The sequence below is a fragment of the Scomber japonicus genome, chromosome 2 (assembly GCF_027409825.1).
Source record: "Scomber japonicus isolate fScoJap1 chromosome 2, fScoJap1.pri, whole genome shotgun sequence".
Lineage (NCBI taxonomy): Eukaryota > Metazoa > Chordata > Actinopteri > Scombriformes > Scombridae > Scomber > Scomber japonicus.
This window is the reverse complement of record NC_070579.1, coordinates 22,938,745-22,952,134: the sequence shown is the minus strand read 5'-3', so window position 1 is coordinate 22,952,134 and position 13,390 is coordinate 22,938,745. Positions and strand designations below refer to the sequence as shown.

At 39.5% G+C, this 13,390-nt stretch overlaps 1 protein-coding gene across 4 annotated transcripts in view; it reads left to right on the top strand.

Annotated features, from left to right (window-relative positions):
* grin2bb (glutamate receptor, ionotropic, N-methyl D-aspartate 2B, genome duplicate b) overlaps window positions 1-13,390 on the top strand; it is a 76,067-nt gene that overhangs the window by 28,487 nt on the left and 34,190 nt on the right. For all 4 annotated transcript variants that reach the window (XM_053330369.1, XM_053330361.1, XM_053330377.1 and 1 more), the window contains 3 exons: window positions 6,837-6,980; window positions 10,026-10,296; window positions 12,295-12,487. In XM_053330369.1, the coding sequence (XP_053186344.1) occupies window positions 6,837-6,980; window positions 10,026-10,296; window positions 12,295-12,487 (608 nt within the window). The remainder of the gene's footprint in view (window positions 1-6,836; window positions 6,981-10,025; window positions 10,297-12,294; window positions 12,488-13,390) is intronic.

Here is a 13,390-nt window from a genome sequence, read left to right as displayed (position 1 = left end):
CTCCTCTCTATCTCTCTCAGCCTTAACAGCTCTCCCTCTCTCCCTCTTTCTTTCTTCTTTGTCTGTCTGTCTCTCTCTCTCACTCTGTCTCTCCACCCTCCAATCCTCTCCCACCAGGGCTTGTTGAGCAGTAGGCCGATATGTCGCTCTTCCTCTGCAAATCTAATTGGAGACAGGCTTTCATTGGCATGACATGGAGATGAGTTGCCAAATCCTTTCAGCCCTCCTGCTTGAGGTTCTCTCCCCTCAGCAACCGTACAGTATACTGCACACTGACGCAGCAGCTGCAGCCGCAGTTGCATGCTCAGCATCCACGCATCCAAAGAAGTGTCAATGACAGTCCGGGTGGAATAAAACGACCAACGCTCACTGTCCTAATGGGTTTAAATCATGCAACGGTGCCTGGCGCTTCACTGGCGGACATGTTTCATTTAAATATGTGACAACAAGACAGAGCGACGTCAGCACTGCAGGGTCAATCTGCAAAATTAAAAAAAACATAACTGTCCTTTTTATTTACATAGATGTGTGTGTGTGTGTGTGTGTGTGTGTGAGTATATTAACACACTGTATTTTTGTCATCCACTGAGTCTCCAGTGAGTTCACTGGGAGTGTGGAGTCACCGTCTCAACTGGAGATTATACACACATGTTAGGCAGCACTACAGTACCTCAGGGAGCAGCGGTGAAACACATAGGTTTGTGTTACTAAGACAACTCTCTGGTGTCGTATCTGTACAAAGGTTGAATAATGCCTCCCAAGTGATTCACTCATCTGCCAGCCCTTAAATGGGAGCTAATTCACACAGCTAACAACTGTTGCAGATTCAGCGCCACTACACCTCAACTATTTTGAGATTCCTGTACTGCAGCTGAAACACCAAAGCAAAGTTTGATGTGACTCAGGATGAGAATGAAACAGTGGAAAGATGCAGGAGATGTGTGATCAGTGATATGAAACAAACGCTGAACTGACTGTGATACATTAATTGGCCTTAAAATTTTGAAGGTACATCAGTGGAATATAATATGGAATATAGTGGAATATAAGACTGTCCTTCCAACCTTTGTTCATGAATATACAAATGTGTTTTTCATTAAAGAGTTCATGCAAAACAAAGCAAAAAAAAAGTGGCACGAGTACCCGATCAATTCTCCTCCCAGTCTTGTCAATTTAGATGCTACATTGATCAAATTAGTTTGACAGCAAACATCTTTCTGACTGTTGGAGCTATTCTGTAAAAACAACAACAAATGTATTTTATGATTTCTGGTTTCTTTTACGTATTGTTGTCAAACTGAGAGCTAGAAGGAAATAAGATGTAGAAGTAAAGTAGTAAATACACTTTCAAAGTAAGTAGTGCGTTGTGACACAGATCATAAATCAGTCAGAATCATAAACTTTACTGACGCAGTTCTCAGCTCTAATATTTGATCTATTTTTAGTAAGAGCCTTTTGTAATCATTGTACTGTATGACACTGTTTGGATATGGATAAATGAATTGTTGTCTTTGACTAATTTTTTTTTAACAAATTTCTTACAAATCGGTTATCTTTTGACTTTTTGACTAGGGCTGGGCAATATAGGCTATCGATATTATATCGATATTGAGATATTTTATAGATATCATCTTAGAATTTAGATATTGTCATAGGTGTGATATAGCATAGGTGTTTTTTCCCAGTTTTCTAGTTGTTCTGTTATTTGCCTTTTACCCACTCCGTCATTATTTTGCCCTTCCTGGGTGTAACTGACCCAGTTACACCCAGGAAGGGCTGCTCGTTTGGTATATTGTAATAATCTTTTCCTGGTTTTAAAGGCGGTATCACAGTAAAACTATGTAATTTTCTGAACTTACCAGATTGTTCTAGCTGTTGTATTATTTGCCTTTTACCCTTTATCCTTATATCCACATTACTGATGATTATCACTTACAGTCATCCCTACAATATTGATGTGATATCGATATCGAGGTATTTGGTCAAAAATGTGATATTTGATTTTATCAATATCGCCCAGCCCTATGTGAAACACAGTTTGAGGAGTTCATGACTGCCAAACAATCAACGGTCTTATCTTGGATATCTGGCGTTTCAGACATTTTGGGCAGCCTTCTTGCAAGTTGAGCAGATCCACAGTCCAATTTCTTCCATGGTTGCTGTCCAATAATGATTGTAACCTTGCAAAAAGGCTGATAAAAATGTTTGAGATTAATAAAAGCGTACAGTGCTTTCCCAGTTTAGAAAAGTCATTAAATGGAGCTAATGCAAGCTTAATAAATCAGTTAGCTGGAGCTGATTACATCTTCGATAGTTGTCGTTTCAGCCAACAAAGTCATTGTTTGTTGCTCTTGTTTGAATCAAGGACCAGTTGCTTAACCAAAAATGTGAATTTCACATGTGCTGTGCAAGAATGGAAAGCTTGAATTATATTCCAAACAAGCCTTCAACTTATCTGAACCTGTGTTTTATTTTCAAATGTCCTTTATGTAACAACCAGGCCGCGTGTCTATACTCGTCCAACCTGCAGTCCCCACAGTTATTTTCAACACCATCTAACCAAATCTGACAGTGCAAATTACAAAATGTATCCGACCCCACAGACAGAAAGTTGTGACTTAAAGAAAAAGAGATACAAAAAGAGAGCTTGAAAATTACATGACAAACCACTTTCTCAGGCTCACGGTCGAGTTGTGTGTGATGTGAGACGACAGCCAGGAAAGCAAGCGGACAGAGAGGCGGGCGGCTCCAGTAATGACACACGCAGACTGCGCCCCGCAGGGCACTTCACACCGCTGTGATATGAACTAATGGAGCTGCAGGACATTATGTAAAAACAGAGTAGAGGAAAAAGAGGGTAAGGTTGGGTGGGTCAAGAGAAAGAGAGACGGAGAGAAAATCCTGACACTAATACCATGTGAATAAAGGACAGAAATTAAATAGGAGTGACTAGGATATGAAAGAGAAAGTAGAATGGGAGGATGATTAGCTGTAATCTAAGAAGGAGAAAATGCAGTAAGTAGTGCCCTCGCAATCCCTCTGAATGGCAGGTTTGGTCTCACATGTGATTACACCGCTCAGAGAGGAAGAGAGCAGTGGTCAGACAGGGAGGGAGTTTAAGGGGGGCTGCACAGAGTAATGGATACTGTGTGAGTAAGTAAGTGAGGGGAGAGGAAGACCTAAACAAAACAGCAAAATTTACTCAGTAACGTTGGGAAAAAGGTGGTATCTGCACGTCACTGCAGCTGAACATGTGCATAGGTGAGCAGAGAAAAGTCTACACTTAAGGGTCAGTTCACACATTGTTATATATTGTATATACCCATGCAGAATATTTTGGTTTAATTAATCAACATTTAGAGATATACATCTGAGTGAAATTTTGGTTGTGCTGCTCAAAATATAAATAAATCAGCTCTTTCCAAAAACAATGTCCTTATTGCTCAGGATTACAACAAAGGCACATACAAATAATTAAACAATGAGATCATAAATTCAAGAAATGAAAACTTAAAACATGGGACATCAAAAGAAGAAAAGTAAGGGAGAATAAAAAAATTGTGAGGATGAAAAGTTCAAACTTAAGAAGGGTAATAAGTATGCCTAAAAGCTTTCTAATGAAAAAGAGAAAAAATAAAAGTTTTAAGGACAGATATGAAAGACAGATGAAGCCTGTTTGATATCAGTGGGTAGATTATTACTTCATCTGATGTCTCTAATTGCACCTTTTGTCACAGGCTCTGTGTAATCTACAGATTAAGATGTAAATTATTTTCATTGGAAATACTCTTTTTAGAAGAGGATCATCCAGACAAACCTTAACCATCTTTCTGGAAAAGTTACGATTTTATTTTTAGCATTACTATAATCCTAACCCTAGCCGTAGCCCTACTCCCATATAGAGTGGAGGCAAAACTCAGAAATAACTTAAAAAATAACACCAAACGAGTATGGTTAGATACTCCTACAGATAAGTAACATTTTTTTCTGGCTTTTTTCTATATTTTTCATGTCACAGCATGAAAAGACTAAAACCAACAATGTGTTAGTCCACCTGTCAATAATTTAAAACTTCCCCAGTCTGTCTGTGGCTCCCATCCTGAAGTCCACCTGTTCCTGCTGCAGATACAGAGCTTAAAAATGGGTCACAAAGGTACGATACATTTTTTAAAAGACTCAGCAAAAGCCTAAAACACCCGGGCGCTATTGTTTTTGCAAATTTTACCCAAACAGGAGTAAGTAAGTAGAGCTTGAATTGGGACCTTTTTACACTCTAGTTTGCATTTACAGTAAGACAGCAGACTGGTGTATGTTGGGCCATCTTCCTGAGCTCCCATGCTCATTGTAATGAAAGAAAATACCATTCACTACAACAGTGTGGCTTATTACTACAGTATTAATGTCTAATAGCTTTTGGACAACAATGAAGATGTTTGGCTTCGCAACAATTCTTTTTACTATAATCAATTAATTGTTGTTTTTGGGATTTGTGGCTTACAGGGAAAATATTAGATATCACGAGTCTCATCCTTTGAACACATGAAGATGTGTCAGTGTGGTGAACAGATGGAAGCATAGATGATAGGCAGGGTTACAGGAAATAACTGGATCCACAGATGGAATAATAACGTCAGGGTAAATTACATTCAGCACTGATCCTCATAATTCATTTAAAACTCGGCTTGTTGAGGCTGAAAAGCTCAAACAATGATGGATTTTGATGGAAGTGTGAGGTTAGAGGTGAATGGTGCATTAACTGTCGCTCATGCGTGAGAATACCTTCATTACCTCCCTCAACAGAGTTGAGTGTATTTACTGTCAGGGAAGATAAAATGTCAGACTGCAGCCTACACACACACACACACACACGCGCACACACACACACACACACTCTCACCCCCTTCATTTCCAACACTGCCAGTCCCTCCACCATCACTTGACACTGCAATGTTATTACCTCATTACAGTGAAAAGTAGGTAACCAATCATTTCTGTCTCTCTGGGTAAAAAAGTGGAGGAAGGGGGAGATGGGCTTTGATGTGGAGGTAGCGCACCTAACCCAAGGATTGCTCAGTCTCCTGCATGACTAACAAGTGTGACTGATTGCACACGTGGATGGACACACGTAGTTCATATATGCGTGTGAATGCACATATTGCAAACATATAGAGTGTAGCAGAGCATGCATAAGTTGTTCCAGAGGGCACATATAAGCAAGCACTGAGGAGTTACTTTTCAACCTGTGATTTTAAATTCAAGACATCTTAAAGGACAGGTTTACGGTTTTTCAAGTCAGGAGCCCAGTTCAAACTGACCGATAGAAGATCTTTTTGTAATGCACTTACAATGTAAGTGATGAGGGACAAAATACACAAGCCTCCTTCTGTGCAAAAATGTATTTCAATGCGTATCTGAAGCTAATACAGTATGAAGCTTACTATACTACCACTGCAGCTCAACAGGGAACATTTGCCCGATATCCAGTTGATATATGACTAACTGCTGAAGTCTCATGTAAACTCCATATAATCTTTTATCTCTTTTTTTTTTTTGGCACAAAATTGCTGTGTAGACACACTGTGTCCCCATCACTTACACTGAAAGCACATTTGAAGGGGATCTTTTAATATCCAGTATGAACAGCAGGAATGATTAACAGCGAGGAAACCTCTTTCAGTGTTTCAATTGTGAAATTGTCCTTTAAGTGTGTGAAAGAAAACTGATTACTGCAGTTTGCACTAATCATGCTGTGACTCCGATATGTTGCCCTAAAATGCTGGATGGATGGAGAAAATGCTCCTTGTCAAGAAATAACAATGACGCAGCTCACCTTGAACTCATTAATTATCATTTTTCACATTTGTTTATGAATAGCTCATACAAACATCATACATGATACAAACATTGGTTATTGGTAATATTAGTTGGCTGGTGTTTTTATTCATGTCTGACAAAACCAGTGTAGCTTTTCTCCCAGTTCCAGTATTAACGTTAATCTCTGTTACACCCATCCTGACTCCAGCTTCGTGATTTACTTGCAGACATGAGATTGATCTGACTTCCCCCAATTTCCTAAAATGTTAAACTTCCTTGTATTCCTGGAAGAAGTAGAATCGAGGAAAGCAAAACAACAATTAGTGTGTCATCATCACCCAACATCAGCAACAGCATCAGTTAGTCTTTCACACAAAAGACCCATGACTTGATGCTGTTCTCGTTAGAGCCCTTCTGCCGTATGGCCTCCAGTCACTCAAATTCAGGAATAATCCATCTCGACTTGTGTGTCCTGACGAGTTGTTTTGCGGCTTTACATGGCTGACTGACCTGCCCTCGACTAATCCACAGCACCAGACACTAAGCTCTTCCTACGTCTCCTCATATCTCCTTGGACATCTTGACAGAGTTATCTACCCGCCCATTTGATAACCTACATTATAAAGTAAATGTCATTGAACCAGGTGGCCATCTTACCTTTCGTTCTCTCTGTAGTATGCTAAAGATGTTAAGCTAGCTCTGTAGGGCTCCTTGATAATAAATGAGTCACCTTGTCTGTGTTTGAATATTCATAACTAGTGGACAGACGTCTTTGTTTAAAACATCATAAATACTAAACATATATTAAAAAATATGTCAAACTGTACATATCGTTTTGTGTAGTTACAGCCAGTAAAGAGAAAAAGCAGAACCCAGAGCTCCAAACATGACTACATTTGTTCCTGAGGCTTTCAGTAGCTGGGCATGCTCCATAATCATCTGTGCCCTAGCGTCCCATCCCCTCTCATGATGTATGACTCATGACCTTGTATGCTGATTGGCTCCATGTTTCTGGTTTCCAGGACGATCACTCCATGTTTTTCCAGTTTGGTCCGTCCATCGAGCAGCAGGCCTCCGTCATGCTGAACATCATGGAGGAGTATGACTGGTACATCTTCTCCATAGTCACCAGCTACTACCCTGGTTACCAGGACTTTGTCAATAAGGTAAATAAACACACAATGCGGGAGGTTCATGTGCCGTTTATTTGCTACATTAACACCAACTTAAATGCACTATCTTTGTACAAAACACACCATTTTACAATGAACTAAGCCAAGAATGATGAGGAATATTATCTGCTGAGAAAAAAATGTATTCCTTTCATTAAAATTTACTCCAGGAGCAGCAGGATACTTATTACTAATACAGCTAAGTATTTTAAACTTTCACCCATGGTTTCAAATGACAGAGTCACTTTCGCTCTGGGTCTCATCCACATTAGGTATTATTAGGGCCCGAGCCCACCAACGGCGGTCTCGGGCACAGAATCATCTTGAGACACTGGAGATGAAAAGTTATCAAAAGCTTTCTCTTCCGTCATGAATACTCCCAAAATTAATTGGCGCTTTTGTCCATTTCCACACATCATATTTGAACGAACTGCTCATAGGGATTTTATCACACCAACTTCAAAATTGCTCTTAAACATCTTGAGACATTGGAGATGAAAAGTTATCAAAAGCTTTTTCCTCCGATATTCCTGGTTGCCGTGGCGACGTGGCGAATTTCGATGTCTCGCAATGAAATTTCAAACCCTCATAACATCACTCCACATGGTCTGAGCTTTTCCAAATTTCATATGCTTGTTCAGCGTCTTGGTCTGAAGACATGTACAGTCTCATATTTACTCTCACTCATAGCGCCACCTACTGGCGACAGGAAGACACATCTAAGACATAAGACCTTGGTGATGCCACATTCTGCAGCTCATGATCCATCATCAAATACCATTGCCATGGCAACACATTCTACGCAATGACTTACTTATGTTTTTGAGGGGTAAGGGATGCGTCTACGGTCACGAAACTTAACACACACTTCTGGAGTGGTGACAGGTAACACCCTATATAGGTCAATTGCATGGGCGTGACTAAGTGGCTCAACAGCACCCCCTTCAAAATTCAAAATCGAAGCCCCGTCATTCAAATTGACGTAGAGAATTGAAATCCACAATGCATAAGTATCCAACCTGCAGTCCCCACAGTGTCCACACGCACAATAAAGCCTCTTGCAGCCTTACCCTAACTCCAACAGGAAGTCGGCCATCTTGGAAAAATAATGAATTAATTAATTAATGAATTAATCAAAATTCAGTCAGTGTCATTTTAAGACCTTTGTGATGTTAAGTTGTTAAAATCTAAAGTCTGCATCAAATGCCCTTACCTAACGCCACACCAAACTCTGATGATTCGCCATGAAGCAGGAAGCAGCTGTAACTTTAACAGACATGTTCCAATCTGCACCTAATGTCTCATGGTTGACAAGAGTCCCTTCCTGAACACATCTATGCTTCGATATTGTCTTTTAGTCATAGCGCCACCGACTGGACACAGGAAGTCAGCCTTATGTGACAAACATCATCATATTTACATGAAATTCACATGATGTGTTCTTCATCATACACTACAACATGACTTATGATTAGTGGCTGTGTGTGTTACTTTGTGGCTGTTTTCTAGCTCCACATAGTGAACACATGATGTGATATTTCATCACTTCATGCGATGTCAAATAAAAGCATGCGTATAAAGATGTCTACGCGTGCACCCTTCAACTGCGCCACAGCCCCGATGTGTGTGGGTGGCGAGGGCCTGTTCATCGCTGCTTGCAGCTTTAATGACTTTTGTCTTTTGTGGGCCCACAGGAGGCTGTACCTTTACTGTGGTTTTCACATTGTTTTCTAAGACAGATAAAACGTGTATGTGTATTATCCTTTTTTTTAGTTTTGTTAACTAATTTCACAGTTTTATACAGAAATAGCAAAATGATCTTAACAAAGGCAACTGTTGCTAAGGACCTGATTGTCTGGTCTTAAACCATAAGTTCAAGCATTTAAAAATGATAAGGTTAGCAGAGTTTGATATATGTGGGGAGTGAGTTCCATTTTCTGATTGCTTTAATGGAAAAGACAGATTGTCCGAACGTTTCTTTTTGAAACTCACTGAGGCTTCAGCCTCCTTATCTCTGGGGCTGAGCACAGACTCTTTCAAGGGGATGGTATGAGATCCTGAATAACTTTAAACATCAGACATACATTTGAACAGAATAAGAAGTTAAAGCAATGACACTGTCTTGACTTTGAGCAAAGTTAGAGTCAAAATCTGGTTTAAAAGAAAAAAAAACCCCATACATATTAAGATTATAAATGAGGAGACTTAGTGCACATACTCCTCTGAAGGAGCATTTTCCAGTGGGTAAATTAGCTTTATGGTAAATGTATATAATATATAGATCAACTACAGCCTGCTGTCTCCACTCTATATGTGAAAGTGTTTGAAAGTATATAAACAAACTAATTCAACCAACAGGTGAATTAAGTAGAAGCAAAGCTTATAGCAGTTGATATTTGTGCAGCTATTTATCACCAGCATCATAAATCTCGTCTTCTCTTTCATAAAAGATCAAGGTTTCTTTTTCTTCTTTTAGTACAAAAGAAAACAAGTGTTGTAGTGGGATATACTGCACACAAAATGGTTCACTCTGCCTGTTTTTATTTCAATTTATAGATCTTTATTTGAATTGATAACAACACAAATACAAATATATCTTTAATCTAAATGCCATAAAGGAGTTTATGATCTACAAGTGTAAATTTAGAGGCTATGATAAGATCATTTCCTGCTGCAGTATGAAATTATCTATTAATGCTGTGCTGCTCTGGGATTACAGGTACAGATGAAAGAATAAAGCTGACACTATCTCCATGAGAGTTTCCTCTGTGTGTGAGGATATAGTCACAGATATAGTCTCAGATTTGGGAAAAGGTGTTACCTAATCTTGCTCATGTTTTGTTTAAAAAAATAAAAAAATGAAAATCGACCACTGCTTCCTACTCTTGAGAGATATGTAAAGACAGAACAGTTTTGTGATCTGGGAGCTGGAGGAGTAGACAACTCTGTCAATTTTGTTCCAGTATCTCTCCTTAACAACTGCATGTGTGCAGCCTACACTTTTATTAAAAAAAAAAAATCTCTGTCTTTCCTATCCAGATCCGCAGCACCATCGATAACAGCTTTGCAGGTTGGGAGCTAGAAGAAGTCCTCCTCTTGGACATGTCAGCAGACGACGGAGATTCCAAGATCCAGAACCAGCTGAAGAAACTGCAGAGTCCTATCATCCTGCTTTACTGCACAAAGGAGGAGGCCTCCACTATCTTTGAGGTGGCCCATTCTGTTGGCCTCACAGGTTACGGCTTCACCTGGATTGTGCCCTCGCTCGTGGCTGGAGATGTAGACCATGTTCCCTCTGTTTTCCCTACAGGTACACACAAACACAGATAATTACATGGAGTATGCTCCATGTATCATTGCATTGCTAATTGAATAGATGCAGTTGCAGCTTTTTGAAATAATAAATCAGCATGACCAAATTAATTGTGATGCTTTGTTATATATAAAAGCATTTTTCAATATTAAGACCATTGTCACATAAACCCTGCTGCTTTCACTTAAGTGGATTGTGTGATTTTTTTTCCTACATGGTTGGGCATGTCGTTTTTCTATTGACCCTTCATAGCTGTACAGTACCTAGTAAATGCTATTGTGATAAACTCTTACTCTGCTTCAGTTCCCTGATCTATAGTGATGAAATCTGGGGCACAAAGTTATAGTTGAAGCTTTTAATAATGTGTAACTTTGGTTTCCTATCACAACATCTAGTGCATATCTTTTAAGAGGAACCACTCCTCTGTTGCCCTCCCTGGAGTTTCTTCCTTTTTTCCTGGAGCGTTTTTTTGGGAGAGTCATCTAAAACAAGCACTAAAGGACAGAGGGTGTGCCATGCTATATTGAGTGTAACATCCTCAATATAACATTGACACATTTGTTACTGCTGGCAATCTAGCCAGTTTCCTTCAAGATTCAACACATGATGATGTCCATCTATCTGATAAAATTAAGATGCTGAGATCACTTATTTCTTAGTAATTATGCATTAATTATCTCACAATTGTGTGTCAATAGTTTATAGAAGTAAAAACACTTTTCAATCATAATATTGTTGGAAAAGAAGATTTTTAACCTGTATTGTGCAATATCACTCTCACTATACTGGTGTATTGAATCACTGATTATATCTATATATACTGTATATATACTGATAATCATATTGAAGTACTTATTTACAATGCAGAGGATTTTATTGAAGGGATGTACTGATATGACTCTTCTCTGGATCTCAACACATGGTTAAATAGAGTGTGGAGGTGAGAGGTCAATGAAAGGAGCCAAGTCCAAACACATCTAAGCAACTCCTGTGCTTCAGCATCACTGACCTGAAACTAAAATCCATATAACATTACAAGTTTTCAAAGACATTTGAATTGAAGTGTAGGCATGACAGATGGGCTTGTTTACATACAGTACATGCAAATGTTCTCCTTGTGTTTCTGTGCTACACTCAGCCAGACAGTGTTAGGCTGCTTTCTAATTCCTGTTAATCTCAGTTAACTGACTTTGTGACTCATTTTGGAGTTCATCTGGTTGTAAGAAAAATAATAATATTATAGTGAGTTATTATTAATATAAACTACATGAGACAAACATGGCCTGACAGACTTTAATTTTTATATTGTGGTGATCAGTTGTAATAATAGTCTGAATGTTGACCTCACCGAATCCCTGCGATGTTTCTCCAGGTTAACAGTTCGGGCAGGAAAAAGACACCTTTGTAATTTTGAAGTGGTTCTCCCTCACACCCTTCCTCTGATCCAGCAGTTTATTTAAACTATGAACTATTTGCTTGGGCAGATGACCAAAAATATCGCACTTTGTGTAAAACTAGTAAAAGCAACATGGCAAATACAGGTTTCCAATAGATTTGCAGTGCAGGTTTCAAATTTGAACACATAATCCAAGCCAGCCACTGGAAATGAAAAATGTGGATGTTGATATCTGATCGCCAGCAGTTCCTCATGTTTGGAAAGCCAACTATAATGAGCTGAGGGACACCTGCAGTCTTAATTTTGTGTCCATGTTCAGCCTCTTCTAAAATGCTTTCATTTTTGTGTGTCTTTTCCCCTTCTGGCTATTTTTCATTGAACTTCCCTCTCTTTCTCACCTTTCTGTCTCTCGCTCTCTCTGCTTTAATCTTTCTCTATATTTCTCTCTTCTTCTTTCCTCTGTCCATACATGCCTTCCTCTCACCTCACTTTCTCTCTCTCTCTCTCTCTCTCTCTCTCTCTCTCTCTCTCTCTCTCTCTCTCTCTCTCTCTCTCTCTCTCTCTCTCTCTCTCTCTCTCTCTCTCTCTTTCTTTCCCAGGGCTTATCTCGGTGTCATATGACGAATGGGACTACAACATCGAGGCCAGGGTACGTGATGCAGTGGCTGTCATTGCCACGGCGACCTCCACCATGATGCTGGACCGAGGGCCACACACCCTGCTGAAGTCTAGCTGCCTCGGGACACCTGACAAAAAGAGCTCCAACACCGGCCACTCCAAGGAAATACTGAAGTGAGTCAATGCTAAGGGGTTGGGTGGCCGGGGAAAAGCAGGGCGTAAAGACAGGAATAGAAACATGTACAAATAAAAGCAATTGTCAAATCACAGCTTAACAAATGACACTAGGGAAGCTTGGGTGACTTGCGTGGGTCTGTAGTTAGACTGATACTTCTTTTTTTGGACTTTCCAAAACCCCAAGAGTACAAGGTGGCGTTCAGAGCGACATCAGCTCTCATTAAGTTAAATGGGGGCTCTGTGCAGTGGTCGTCTGGCAAAAAAGTTGAATCAGGCTCAACTGCCTCGCAATCGTCATGACGAAAGATAAAACAGTTGCAACTGTGACTATTCAGAGTTGTAAAACCTTGTTTGTTAGAGTTAGAGAACAACTAATAAGTCTTTAAATACATTTATCTGTTGCTGCAACCAGACTTCCTGGAACGTATTTCATTGTCTCGTTTTATCCATAGGCTGCATATAAAGATGGACGTTAGGAGGTGTGATGTCACCCATTGATTTGCATTGGAGGTGGTATACAGCAGACATCAAAGCTTGTTATAAGTCTTCAAATCTTATTCAAGGGACAATCATTTCCAAAATGACCACTAACACATTTATTAAGCGGCCTGAATTTAGCAACTGAGACAATAGTGCAATTGGGACTTCATTCAAAATCATTTCTAGAGAAGTCGATGCTTTTTGAATGGGTGTCAGTTGGAGCCACATTGGCTTGGGCCTCAAGCCGTGGTTGCCGCTTGGATATATCATGTATGTATGTATTTAGAATACATATTTATGACCCTTTTACCATTCTCGAAAGACAAATCAGCTCTTTAACGAGTCTTTAAGAGTCTTTAACGACAGTGGTCATTTCAGCCAACAAAATCCATGGTTAAAAGCTTTTTTAGTTTTTACTCA